The sequence below is a fragment of the Sander vitreus genome, chromosome 16, assembly GCF_031162955.1.
Source record: "Sander vitreus isolate 19-12246 chromosome 16, sanVit1, whole genome shotgun sequence".
Classification (NCBI taxonomy): domain Eukaryota; kingdom Metazoa; phylum Chordata; class Actinopteri; order Perciformes; family Percidae; genus Sander; species Sander vitreus.
This window is the reverse complement of record NC_135870.1, coordinates 6423863-6438284: the sequence shown is the minus strand read 5'-3', so window position 1 is coordinate 6438284 and position 14422 is coordinate 6423863. Positions and strand designations below refer to the sequence as shown.

At 38.9% G+C, this 14422-nt stretch overlaps 1 protein-coding gene across 4 annotated transcripts in view; it reads left to right on the top strand.

Annotated features, from left to right (window-relative positions):
• Window positions 1-14422, top strand: part of mast4 (microtubule associated serine/threonine kinase family member 4) — a 94929-nt gene that overhangs the window by 15738 nt on the left and 64769 nt on the right. For all 4 annotated transcript variants that reach the window (XM_078270686.1, XM_078270685.1, XM_078270687.1 and 1 more), the window contains exons 2-3: window positions 3007-3160; window positions 11490-11623. In XM_078270686.1, the coding sequence (XP_078126812.1) occupies window positions 3007-3160; window positions 11490-11623 (288 nt within the window). The remainder of the gene's footprint in view (window positions 1-3006; window positions 3161-11489; window positions 11624-14422) is intronic.

The following is a 14422-nucleotide window of genomic DNA, read 5'->3' as shown; positions in this document are numbered from 1 at the left end:
ATTGCTTGGTTATTATCTGTTAGCTTTAAAATAACATGACAGTCTGTCCATTCTTTTATCATTGTGATTAATCTGAATGTATTTGCCTTTATGTTCTGTACCTGAAGACAGTTGCACAGCTGTTCGTAAGTTCAAACTCTGTTTAGTTATCACTTGAATGTTTAATAAATAGAGATTTACACGTCACTAAATTAATATGGGTTGCACCACACAAACTAGTTCCTACCTAGATATTATTTGTTATTAAATATTTAGCCCGGCGTAAATGCTGCACAGCTAACTGAACCAACTGACAAAACTGAGCTTTTTGCACAACATGACAGTCATTATATTCTGTAGAAAATTATCATTTAGTCATATAGTTGCAACTATGAGTTAAAAACTATGTTGATTCAATTTCTTTTTCTTCTGAAAACTGCAATTTAACTGAATAATTTGAAACAAAATTATTCTGGCTATCTGGCTATCACAGCTCTTTATCTCAGCCTCAAGAGTGTTATTGGTCAAATATTAGATGGTGGTTGTGTGAATGTCAGTGTTTCCCACAGATTAAAAAATAAATTTGTTTTCATAACGACACGCTGTTGGATGCTGTCCTCTCCTACTTCAATGCCTAACAAATCTATCTCTCTCTCTCCCTGACCCTGTCACGGAAAATACTGTTCAGTAGGCTACTCATCTGGATTGATGCAGCAAATATTCAGTGTAAGAGTAAAAAAATGACATAACATTATTTATAATACGTTTATTTTATTCACAGCTGCTACCTAGTGTTTTGACTTTGACAACCCAACTGCATTTTACAGCAAACTTGCGACTAGTTAACGTTCTAAAGCAGGCGCAATCGCTTGTTTGCTAAGAGTCGGGTCGGGACTCCAACATTAATACACTGACAACATTGTATTCAGACTATAAAACATTTTTATAGCACTTTTTCATGTGTGATTGTGTAAAGGTGTTCACGAGATAGATACCAACCTTTCGTGAACTTGTAAATTTCGCCAGCCGTCTTCTCTCCGTGTGTGTGTGTGTGTGTGTGTGTGTGTGTGTGTGTGTGTGTGTGTGTGTGTGTGTGTGTGTGTGTGTGTGTGTGTGTGTGTGTGTGTGTGTGTGTGTGTGTGTGTGTGTGTGTGTGTGTGTGTGTGTGTGTGTGTGTGTGTGTGTGTGTGTCTCAAGTGACCGAGAGACGGAGGAGAGCAGGGAAAGGAAATGCAGCTGAACGTGTTTTGAATAGCATTTAAAAAAATAAAATAATGAAACGCAATGTGCGCCGGCCGGTGTTGATAGTGCGGCGCACCGCCACACATTAGTCTATGTGTGGGAAACACTGAATATTTTTATTGAGCCCAACTACAGCCCAACTCATACAGTTTTAACAAGTTGCAGGGGCATCTTTGCAATGTTGCATAAACTCTTCTATTCAAAAAATAAGCTACTCCTGAATAAGCGACTTGTTTGAGGCTTACACTGTTCTGCACAGATGGAAAGTTTTCACTCAGTCTTTTTTATTACCGCAGCATTAGGTTATATAATAAAGCAAATGTCTTCTGTGAGTAAATGCAGTAAATTAAGTACATGAAATGTGACCATGTACTGTATATGCCAACTCAATAGAAATAGAGTTGATGTCCGTGTTTAAACATAGCTGAGAGGTAATTTATGTTCCACCATCCTGCTGCACTATTCTGTTTCTTTTCCTTTCTTCATGTGTGTGTCTCAGTACCACTACTACAGGTCAGACAGAGGATTGTAGATATATGCACAGAAATATCACATATAGCTGCAAACAATTGCCTCAAATTATTGTACTTATAAGTGATGACTGAAGATCGACTTTATTGCATACAATTATGTGTTAGTTTTAGTTAGTATTAGTTGGGACCATGATAATGCATTACTTAAATTATTTTTTTCTGAGTCTGCACTGTGTCACTCCTACATTTCTGCAGTGATTGAGAGGTCAAGCCACCCCACAAAGAATTGGTCTCAGTTGTCCTGAATTGCACTGGGATAATGAATCCTCCCGTAGAGAAGCACAGTGTGTTTCCTTCCACAGAATGCTCTGAGCCATGTATATCTTTGTGTTCTCAGGAAGGGCCTCTTCCTCACCACCGGGCATTGTTATGTGGTCTGAGCTTCTTGCAAGGTCATTATCTTCTGAGAATACAAATGGGCTGGTGCAACCTGTTGTGTGATGTGTATAATGTATTTCTTAATTGTCCATATTCCTTCATGTAGACAAGTTACTTTTCTCACTAGCATTGTATGGGAATATGTTTTGCTACTGCTCTCTCTGACAACAAATCTGTTTTAATAATCTGGGTACTGTCATTTGGGAGCCTGGCCTATTGCTCAGAGTGTCCTGTTACTCATTCAAGTCAAGTCAAGTCAAGTCATAGCAGCCATGGGTGTGGCAACATTACAACTCTTGGATTGGGATAGTGATTCATGAACTACATTTTGTTCCAAACTATAAGCTGAACATAATCTTGCTTGGAATCCCCCTCCTGGAGATCATTCAGGAAGTTGAGTCCTCACCTTAGAGTGGTTACCTGCGGTTTATATATTTGTAGCTTTAATTTTCATAGTTCGCTACATCAGGCCTCCTGATGGCTGGTTTTACAAAAATAGACTTTGACTATGGATCAGATCAAATCTCACTGCTGTATGTTTCCAGGTTGCTGTGGTCTCTAAAAACCCTCTCATTACTTGTATCACAACACATTGGCAAACCACTATATGAGCCATGTTCTTACCCTTTTTTTAATTGTCGTTTGGTGCCAATCGTCAGCAGGTGTCACTGGTGTCACTTGTTACCATGGAAACATGGCTCTGATTTCTGGGGTTAGGTTGGCTGGTTAAGCTAGGCCTTGCAAGCTGAAAGTTGGGCTTTCTTGTGCTTTTTTTTTCATTGAATGAAACATGTATATATGGTTATAACAAAAACTTCAAGTACCATTAAATATCTTTTTTAACCTAGTGATTGTTTTCTATTTTTTCCTCTAGTTGGACCACATCCTTTACCCTCCCTCCGCTTACCTCAGGAAGTCCAGTAACCCCGAGTTGACTCGGGGATTAAGTCCTGCTCTCAAATTAAAGCGACATCTCAGTGACGATGGAAAACATGTTCGAAGACGGAGTCTCGGGGGTGGTCTCACAGGTAATAATTTCATTCCCATTTTAGGTTCTCACAAGTATCCAGGCTGCTTTAGACTACCAGATTTATGGATTTATAAGTAACTGATTCCATGCCACTGTTTTACTGTAGGGTTTGGAAAGTTGCTACTATAACAGCTGCCTTTTTCATGATCCATGTGAAAAACGGTTTATGTTAATCATTAATCATTATCACATTAATGGCCACAAACCAACGGCCATCTATCACTTGTAGAATACATGGATGCTCCTTAATGGAGAATTAATACCCCTTAATGGGTCTAAAGAGTAATTTCACACAAATCAAAAACACGTTCACCTCTTACCTTTAGTGACATCCAGCCAGTTTTTTTTTTCGGTATCTTTTGTTTTTTTTGCTGTGGTTTCGAGATCTCACTGATTTGTGCCACCATCCCAGTACAATGGAAGTGAGTGTGGTTTCATTCAAAGCAATGAAAAATGACTTGGAAAAATAGAAGAGAAGAAAAGAGAATATTCAGGATAATCCACAGACCCTGCTGTGAACAGTTTACAGTGTTTCCTAAATTTTTTTTTAATTTTTTTTTTTAGAGAAAATAGTTCCCTAAGGACAAGCTTTGAAGTAAAAAAAACTCCCCTTCGAATGTATGACTGTTTTCAGTTTCAGCAAGTAGTGAAAAACACTTCTGTGACTTAAATCCAGCTTGGAGAAGAAAGCAACAATGAGCGTATCACACTTGGCAGGACGCAATTCAAAAGTGCATCAGAGATACATTTTATTACGCAAATAGGATTGCATCATCATCTGTTTTTTCTATCCAACATTTGCTGCAGATTTAAAATCATTGGAAACATATTTCATGAATGAATGATGGGATAACAGTTGGAAAAAGGTGATGTCACATACTTCAGAGCACCAATCAGGATATAGCAGTGTTTGAAACAAACTGAGATGACAGTTGTGGGGTTTGAGCATGGAAGTCGTTTTATGGATTAAACTCTTAAATGATAACTAAAGATATTAAATTATTATTTAAATTAGTATTAAATCATCTGTTTCAGTTAACGGTACTCTAGGGTACTGTCTATTTGCTGGATTGTTCCGAGGTAACCGTCGGTAGCTAACGTTAGCAGATAAGCCCGTTGACAGCAACGGCATTGTTCATATTTATGCACAATGACACATAAAGCAAACTTGCTAAAAAAAGGAACTACACGCTGTTTTCAGGTGACGTTACTGTTGACGTTCAAACAGGCCTGTGTGTGTTTTGAGAAATATCTTTATAGGAGACTGTTTTGGGCTTTAGCGGAACGGGGGAGGGACTGAGAAGTTGTCGATGTTCAAATTTTTTGCTACCCGTTGTAGCCATAGACTGTATAAAAAGATTGCAGCACAGTGTTTCCATGTCAGCTCAATGAGAGAGTCTTTACTGACTTTTGCTGTCATTTAGGGCCACAATGGTTTCTCTCATCTCTGTTGATCCATTCCACAGTCCAAAGCTCTTTTGTCAATAAAGTAAAATATAAATAAAATGGTTTGCCGACAATGCCGAGTGCAGCCCGTCTAGCAGCTGAGCAGACAGAGAGCAGAGAGGGTGACTCGGCAGTCCGCTAACTTGTTGCTCTCTGTACCAATATAAGCCGCTCTGTTTTAGGCTACGAAACGTACATGCATGCTGAAATTCAACTGTGCCGTTTTATCGGGATACAGCTATAAACAGAAGGAAACTCCATAGCTGCTGGGCTAATGTGCAATGGTAAACACTGCAGCTTGTTAAGCTAGTTAATTTGTCTACATCAGCTGAGCGCTCCATACAAGATTGGCTGAAGTGTGGACTGTGTTTGAAAATGTAGGTTTTGAATGTCTACAGCCACACTTAGTCTCAGGATATAAGGAAGAATACATGAGCTAACAAGCGTATCACTTGTTTTTTTACTGTCAGTGGCACTGCTTTATGTGTGTGCTGTGATAATGAAACAGACTGCGCTGCTGTGATGAGGAATGTGTAAAGTCAGCAGAGAGATATCCTCTTGGAATCGTACAATTCAGTGTGTGATGATTTCAGGGTTTAAGTTGGTAGATTCGGTAGCAAATCCTGCAGAGGAAACTTACTTGGCGAATACAAACTACCTGAACAGATTTAGTTTTTTTCTGTCGGAATTACTATATAACTTCTCAAGGTCTCAAGAACATACTGCACATCAAAGTTATATCCAGGTTCCAGTAACAGGGGAAAGAGAAGAACATTGCTGCATGAAAAGAGTTAACTGTATAGTTTTATTCTGCCTCTGGCTAGAGGAGTGTGTGTCTGGCTCACATGAGCATAGATACATTCCTGTCCTGTCTCAGGACAATTACAGATTTATGGCTCATTTATTGTGACTGCAGCCTTGTTTGCTTCCATTCAGACCTCAGACTGATTGTCTGTCTGTTTTAGGCTTTGAACAGCTTATTTTTCCTTGTGAGGACTTTAACCTCACTGATTAAAATGTTGACCTTTTCACAGTCAATGAAAGATTGTGTTTTCATCAGGTGCAGCTTTGAATGAATGCATTACTCTGTACTAATCGGTCTATATAAAAAGAAGATGAATAAACAAACATTGACCTGAAGCAAGTCATCTTCCATTGATCCGGTTGTGCTACTAAAGCAAGATGAGTTAGATTGGGTTTTCTTTCTGGTATTGATTTCAACATAATTGTATTTGTTGATATTTTATTTTTTGTTACAGTATAGCTAGTTTGTGCTTGCAGCTGGCACAGTACCCGAGGGTACATACTGGAATGGTTAAGACATGCTTTAACATTATAAATAACACAATAATTTATTATCAAATGATCAAACTTAAAAATTTAAACTTAAACAGTCAGACAAATATATGTTTGAGCCTAAGCATGCCTATACATTCACTGATGACATGTACCAGGAAAGTAAGGGACAACCACAGACTTTAATGCTCAAATGTTGTAGTTAGGGCATCAAGTGCTGTTCCTTTTGAAATTGTGAAATTTGAAATCCATATTATACAGTATGTTATAAGACTAATCCAATCAAATCTTTATTTTGGAATAAAACAACTTCTCTCAGCTTATAAATACATTTAAAACAAAAGTGCTTGTGTTTTAACCCCCCTGAGGAATGAGGAGTTTTCTCTCTGTGAGGGGATGATAGTGTGATACATTTAAAGTTTTAATGGTTTACAACCCTAAGTTTGCATAACATGCCCTGAAGGCCAGAGAGCCTTGTTTACCCTTTGGTGAATTTGGCAAGGATAAGTAAGCACAGATGACGTTGATTTTACGTTGAAAAAGCAGTAAAACTGCAAACCACCATTCACTCAAAATAAAACTTTCTTCTTATTTGTGAAAATAGGCATGTGACCCGTTTCAACTCCACCCCTCAAAGAATCAGAATCGAGAATCGTCAAGAACCAGAATCTAAAGGAAGAATCGGAATTGGAATCAGAATAGTTAAAATCTAAACGATGCCCAACCCTACTTTTAATATAGAATATCCAACTGAATAAAACCCACTGGAACAGTGACAGTGTGTGTAGAGACTTTTGATTTGTTTATTTTTCACATTATGATTCATGCAGCAGATGTGTGCTTGAAACATGGGGCATCTGCACAAGGTTGGGAACAGAGTGGTCTGACATTGCAAATACCTGCGTTGAATCTTAAAAAAAAAAAAAGATTGCTACCTCCTGATACCCCCCTTTCTAATAGTGTTGGGTACTGCCTGAAGAGAGATTTCCTTTATGCTGGGATGTGATGGGCTTTAGTGAGGTAAGATTTTGCCGGTAAGGAAGGAAGGAAGGACCACAATTTTCCCTCCTCATCCTGTTTGGTCTCTCTTTAATCCTCTTAATTTTACTACAGTGATCACAGTGTAACTATGAGTGAACTGTAGCACAGTATATGGCAGATCCAGGTCCAGAACTGTAATTTAATTATAAATTACAGCAGTGGATATATTTTTGTCAGCAGTGGAAAAGACAATTGCAAGAATAAACAGAGATTTATTTTCATAGTGTGTGTCATCTGCAGAGGGGTGAGAAAGAAGACTGACGGCTAAAATGAATAGAGGCAGTGTTAACTTTTCAGTCTCAGTTTTTGTGTTTTGAAAGTACAAAGGCTAACTAGTGCAACTTTAAGCTGTTTACGTCTTATTGGGGGCATTTCATGCCTCTTAATTGAGACAGAGTTGACAGAGAGTTGACAGGAAATGGGGGAAGAAAGAGATAGGAACTGAAATGCAAGAAGGGTCTCCTGTCTCAAGGGGTCTCGATGGCCTAAGGCAGCCATCGGTAACTGGCGGCCCACGGGCCACATCCGGCCCGTCAAAGCTTTCGGTCCGGCCTGCAGTATAATCATGAATTCAGAAAATGTGAAGAGGAAAAAATGTGTTCTGGTATTTAGCATTTCAAGCATTTACAGCCGGTACATTTACACAGGTAGAGAACAAACCCAGCCCCTGTATTTGAATCTCTATTCACATGCCGGGATTCTGTAAAGCGATGCCCTCGCTCCACACACACACAGCTGAGCCAAGAGGTGTGTGCGTTACAACACGAACTACCTGACTGGGAACGATACAGAGAGGATTACCAACGGCCGCTGGTGCAGATGAACTAACGCTAAGCTCGTTACTGTAAGTAGGCTAAAATAAAACCTTCGTGAGTAAAAGTCAATACTTACCAATGCACTCACCTGTCTACAGGCATAAACATGTAGGGAGCGATATTTCAATCTGCTCTGTCTGCTCTGTCCACTCTTGTCCACCGCGCTGTTTTACGCAAACACAGCTCTACTCTGAAAATAGCAAATTTTTACAAACAAGCTAAAACAAAAGCTCAGTTTGTTGTCTAACTGTTTATCTTAGTTTGCCATGAATCTTGAAATTTGGACAAAATCTTGTAAGCTTAACTGCTGGCTGAACAAACAATCCTCTCCGCTTGAGCGGTAAATCTATGGATGTACAGTATTAGACCAAAATATATGCATGTGGCTACTTAATGTGCACGTGAATGACGCAATCGTTATGTTTGCGTTCTTCATTCTTGATGATGATGCTAGTTGTATTATTTTGCAACAGCATCGTTTCATTGCAAATGAGGCATACAAGACGAATGCGTAGCCTGCTTATCAGTCCATTCATCATTAAAGCTTGGGTTTTCCACATTAACTTTTGGCTTCAGGCTCTTTGATAGTGACATTTTTACCTGACAACAGGCCTTTCTTTCTGCAAGCATTTTCCACCAATCAGGACACTGCATACTACAACCATGTTTCCATAATCACATACTTTAACCATCACTCCTCAGTGAACTGCCTCCTAGTCTGAGATCTTGTTCTCATGTTTTTTAGGAGTTTGCTCACACTAATACATGTACAAAATATAGCATTAATTCAGTAAGAAAGTGAAAATATCAAACAAGAATAGGCGTATTAGGTATAAATACATTTTATTTTCTTTATTTGACAGTCCGGCCCCCGGAGTGTCTGCTTAGAAAAATTCTGGCCCTTGGAAAAATGTAGTTGATGACCCCTGGTCTAAGGACCGATGGTGTCATATGCTATACAGATTTTTAACATTTCTTGAGGCAAATTTGTGATATTGAGCTATATAAAGAAAATTGACTTGACCTGACTCAAACCATGTTGCCATTGCCAACAAAGCTTCCCTAATATGTGTGTTTGTAATGCAAGACATGCATTTTTAAAAATGTTTAATGTATTGCATTTACAAATCTCACAATATTGTTATATTGGAGAGAAATGTCAGTCTGTTACCTCTGAAATGCCACCCATATCTCTGATTTGTCTGATAAGTCTGGTATTGTGCCCATTGATGACTCTTTCCGTCTGTTGGACGAACAGTCGACTAATCGGAGCGGTGGAGGTGGGATTGAGAATGTCAACGTCATCTTCCTGCATAGCTTGCTATATATACAGTCGTTGCTAGCTATCTAGCTACAGTACATCTTTGAAAAAAATGCGACAGAAAAAATAGACACAATAATGTGGCGTGAATGAGATTAACACAGCTTTATGGGTGGTTGTAAGTCAATTTTGAGAAACTCTTAAGACAACTAAACAAGAAAACACATTCTTCAATCGAACCAGGACGTAGCCAACAGCAATGGCTAAATCGATCGCATTAAGTGCAACTCAAAATTAATTTACATGTCTTTAAGACAGCAATAGTGTTTGAAATCTGCATTTTCAGTTCATGTTTTGCTCTTCGCAGGACAGTAAATTTATAACCCAGCCTTCTCCAGTTCATAAAAGCTTAACACATCCGATGATGTCTGGCTTTAGGCCATCTGAACTTGACATATTCCCTTTATGCTCTGAGCACCTACTTATTTTCCCTTCCTTCACTGTGCCAAGATGGTTAATCCTCTTCTCTTTCTCCTCGAGTGTTTACTTGAACAGGAAATGGAAATATTCACATGTGGATGAAGAGTGACAACACTTAAACAAATGATTTTTCAATCCATGGAGTGCCAGTGGTGCAATAAGAGCTGATGATTCAGATCCTGAGGCTGCTTATGTTAGGATTTAATCTTTGTCTTGCCTTGGTGTACTGAGGTTTTAGGATTAAATAGGGCAGATGAAAGCAGTATTTGGTGCCATCTAGGTGCCAGCCCTGGGAGCTTTTATTTAAGTTTTACAAACATTATTCGTATACAGAACTCATGTTGTCATGCCATTTACTGACCATCATCAGACTTTGTTTGGTGCTTTGATTATGTAATGTTGGGATTGTCAGTGATCTCTTATTGGGCTTTTTCCCCCTCTGGCCTAATTTAACCCTTTGACATCCTGCCTGGCTGCACAGGGTCAGGGGCTTCAGCTGTATACTCCTAACAAGAACAGACAGCTCTGATTATCTTATGTTACTGGTATGTACAGTAATTTGACCTGTACAGTCTTCCCCGTTAACTCCCTCCTATGGGTTAGGGGTGGTGGAGTGTGACAGCAGTTTGAATTTACTGTAGTATGACAAAGCTTGTTTACAACTGCACAGTGGTGAAAACGATTAAGTAACAAGTAAATGTTCCAATATATTAATGTAAACAATACTTAAAGTAAAAGTACAGAAGAATCATTAGCAAAATGTACTTAAAGTATCAGAAGTAAAAGTACTTATTCTGAAGAAAAACAGCCCCTTTGACTGATATATTACCGTGTATCACATCCTTAGACAGTTAAAACTGATGCATCGATGTGTAAGCAGCATTTTACTGTTGTAGCTGGTTGAGATGGCACTAGTTTTTAGAGATGCACCGATTACAACTTTCTAGGCCGATTCCGATTTTCTTTGAGTTAGGCCAGCCGGTACCGATTTTAGCCGATTCCGATTTCATTTTTTCTAACCACTTTACAGCACACACAAATATTTATTTTCTATATTTTCTTTAATAGAACATTTTGCACAGAACATAGAACATTTTTTGAACAGATAATGGACCACTATAAAATAGAACTATATAAATGACTCCTGGTGTGGGAAATTCACACACATCTAAAGTGCAATGTTAGAACCATTTCCTTCTTTTCACATCCAATATCCAACAAAAAAAATGTGATTTGGGTTTTTGGTGTCGTCCCTCCACGCCCTACTTTTTCCTTGCAGGTGTTGCATATTGCAAACGTGTTATCTTCTGCACACACGCTGAAGAATTTCCAAACAGCTGACATGTTGCAGGTTAATTCGCGAGGTTCCCTTCATGTGCGAGAATAGCGCGGACACGGGCTTCACACCGCGAGCAGGTACGCGCGACACACAGCGGAAAAGTTGAGAGAAAGGAAAAAGAGACTTTGCTGTCGCGTCCGTGTGTGCGTGCGTCCTTGAAAACTGTAACACGTATAACTTATGTTGTCAGTTAATTGTAGCATTGACCGGCGTGAAATCGGCATATGTCAGACTGACCTGCCAGTCGCCGGTCATGGCCGAGCACGTGAAAACCGGCCAGTTCCGGTCACCGGCCGGTCTATCGGTGCATCTCTACTAGTTTTTACTACTTTATTCACAGTTGGGTGTTTTAGTCCGGTGGTTCCCAACTTCGAGGTCAGGGCCCTCCAAAGGGTCACAAGATGAATCTTGGACATAGTGAGATGATTAATGAAAGAGAAATGAAGAATAAAAAAAAGATTTTACAGATTTTTTTTTTTCTTTTGTAAAATAATGGATAATAATAATGGATAATATCACCTCTAATTATACCCTGAAAAGTTATACAAATTAGGAATTCTGAGAAGTTTAGTTGGGGGTAAATCACTCTTTGGAGAGACTTCCAAAACGTGAAACATTAAACTGAACCTCTCCTGTTGTTGCTCTGCAGGAAAGTACCTTCTGCTACCCTCCCACCCCCAGCAGACACACACAGCTTGGCAGCCGTCATCTGAGATGTCTAACCTGGTCCGTATGTGTTCCCTGAACCTCGGAAAGTCGGACCCCTCCCTCACCTCCAGCATGGTGAGTACTTCCTAAATCATGACCCCACAACGCTGTTCTGCATCCTGATCTATGCTCCCATTACCTCATCCTGAACATTTTGTTCATAACAAAAGCTGCTCTGTGTAGTTGAAGATGTTAGGTAATAGGAGACAGGTAATTTGCTTATAACCGTGTCTGAATAAATAAAAATCAACACTCCATGGTAATCAAACTTATTTTATAAGAGGATAATTCTAGACAAACTATATTTAATTTACTCAACACAAAAATCAAATTATCAAACAACATGGTCATGTTCAAACATTTTCTGGCACACATGCAACACTCTGCAACATGCAAAATTCTCTTGTATGTGCCTATAAACTGTGAACTGTGATCAAATGCATTTATAATTTATTTGTACCGGTTTTATTTTTGGTTTTGTAGCTGAACTCTGGTTTAATGAATGCCCTGTATGTTTTGTTAATGACTCTTATCTGTCACTGCTGCAGATTAAAAGCACTTTGCTGTAAAATACTTTATAAATGTATTTATTTCTCTGGGTACAAAACATAAAAAGACATCCAACATAACAAGTGTTCACATTTATCAACAATAATTAAATGCATTGAGAAAGAAAACTACTTAAGATTGGTGCATGTCTTTACAGAGTTACAGAAATGCATTTAAAGTCTAAAGGCTTAAAAATGTAAACACATATGACAAAGAAAAACGTACTTCAAAATGTAGCCACATTTTGAAGAAGTCCAAGTGCATCCCTGCTGTAGTTTGAACGGAATGAAGTCATGAAGACAGAGGTGTCCTTCGTGTTCTTTCAGATGACAGATACTCTGATGTGCTATATCGTGATCTTGTTGTCTCAGGAGTGAGATACAATCAAAAGCAGAGGCTAATCCAATGCTGTTAGGCTATGAGTCATTCCCAGTGCGTGCTCGGTATCAGTTGGAGAAAAGGTTAATGTAATAAAAAACGTGCACGTGTGTGTGCATAAATATGTGTATCTGTGCTTGTGTGTGGGTGATTTTACAGTGACAGTTTATTTCAGTAACTGACAGTTATACCATTAGTGATGCAAGTCGTTCAACCCAGAAAAAGGCACGGCAACCTGAACTATTTCTCAGATGGCTCATGACATCATAGTGACTCTGTTTACACTAATAACATAATACAGTTTGTGAGACAGGTACAACATATCTGAACTAATTCTGTACACTAGGGGGCGCTAGTGCATTTTCAGTGTTTAGAACTAAAACCCATGTATCCTTGTGCTTTTAAAAGCCAGACATTAATCCCTTTGATTATTGTGCCATGCAGAGTGAATGAATACTGATTTCCTGTAACATAATTGTCCTCCAGTGGATAATTCCTCTAGTCGATGTGTTGGTTCAATTTATGTCTTGATGACGTGAATGAGTCTTAACATCTTCACCAGTATTTTAAGATATTTGTGTTTTTATGATAAGGCTCTACTGATCCCCATAGGCATTTATTTTAATTGCCATCCATCACAGGAAGGTTAGAGCATGCGAGCAGCTACACAGCAGAACTCCTTGAGCTGGTAGGGATTCAGTATATTGCTCAAGGACACTTCAGCAGGAGAGGTTCAGGGTCTCTAGCCACATGCATTTCCTCCACCCACCCAAGGAAACATTGTCTAATTGTCAATTTTTTTAACATAATCTTTGTGTTCTTTGTTTAACCGCAATTAATTGCTAACATTAGCTAAGGTCCTAAGAGGTATGTTGATGGGAATTGTTGATTTTGTTTAGATATGGCAAATTGTAATTCTATAAGTGGTTATTGGTCGCCATGGTCGGTCTGTTGAGCTAAAGCTATGCTAGTTGTTGGCACTTGTCCCTATACATGTTCATAGCAACAAAAATGACAAGGGGGGATACAGTTAGCAAAAATGTTTTATGATAATAAAGGGCAGTTGTTTACTTCATAGGCTGTGTACCTGTGTTACTACATTATCTGGGTCACATAAGTGATATAACCAAAAGATAAATCCTGGGATTTATTCAAAACGTTAATTTGTTTTAAAAAGTAATACATGAATAAATATTTTAAAATTTGACTTAAAGAGACAATTATATTGTCAATCGCATTTATTTCTGAGACAGTTAATTGTACAGCAAAATTTGGAATTGTTATAGCTCTGCATTCATCTACAGTACTAAGAGCTTCTCTGTATCAGATCATATCGGACAGCATGAAGAAGTAGTAAGAGTATTTGGTGTAAGTGCTCTTAGTGTACTCTGAGCTGTGAATGACTCTGCACTCATCTCTCAGATGAGGCTGTAAGTGTAAAGTCATGGGGACCCAGCAGACACATTCTTTCATCAGAATTCATTCAGCAAATGGGACCACAGATAGATAGATGCATGACATGCCCCCTATACTACATGCCGTGCTGCACTACTCCACTTCCAAAAGTGAGTTTTCATGTAAAAGGAAATAATGAGACAGATTAGCAATTAGTGCATCCACTGCGATGTGAGAAAATTCATTGCACGTCCTTACTGTAGGAGATTCCACACTGAAACACACCGCCTTCAGCTCTTCTGAGGATGAGTCCAGTCCTCTATCTGCTGCAATTTTGCCCGGCCCGTAGAATGACTTTCCTTTGGTGAAACTAATGATTGCCAATGCTGTGTTTTTTTTCTTCCCTTCATTCATTTGAATGCATACAGTATGCAATCAAATATTTTCTGTAATATGCAGCTCAATGTCGTATTGTCCTTATTGTCAACACTGTTTGCGTGCCCCTGGTCACTCCGTTGTTGGCTCCGTGAGAAAATGAGATGCTGGTGACTG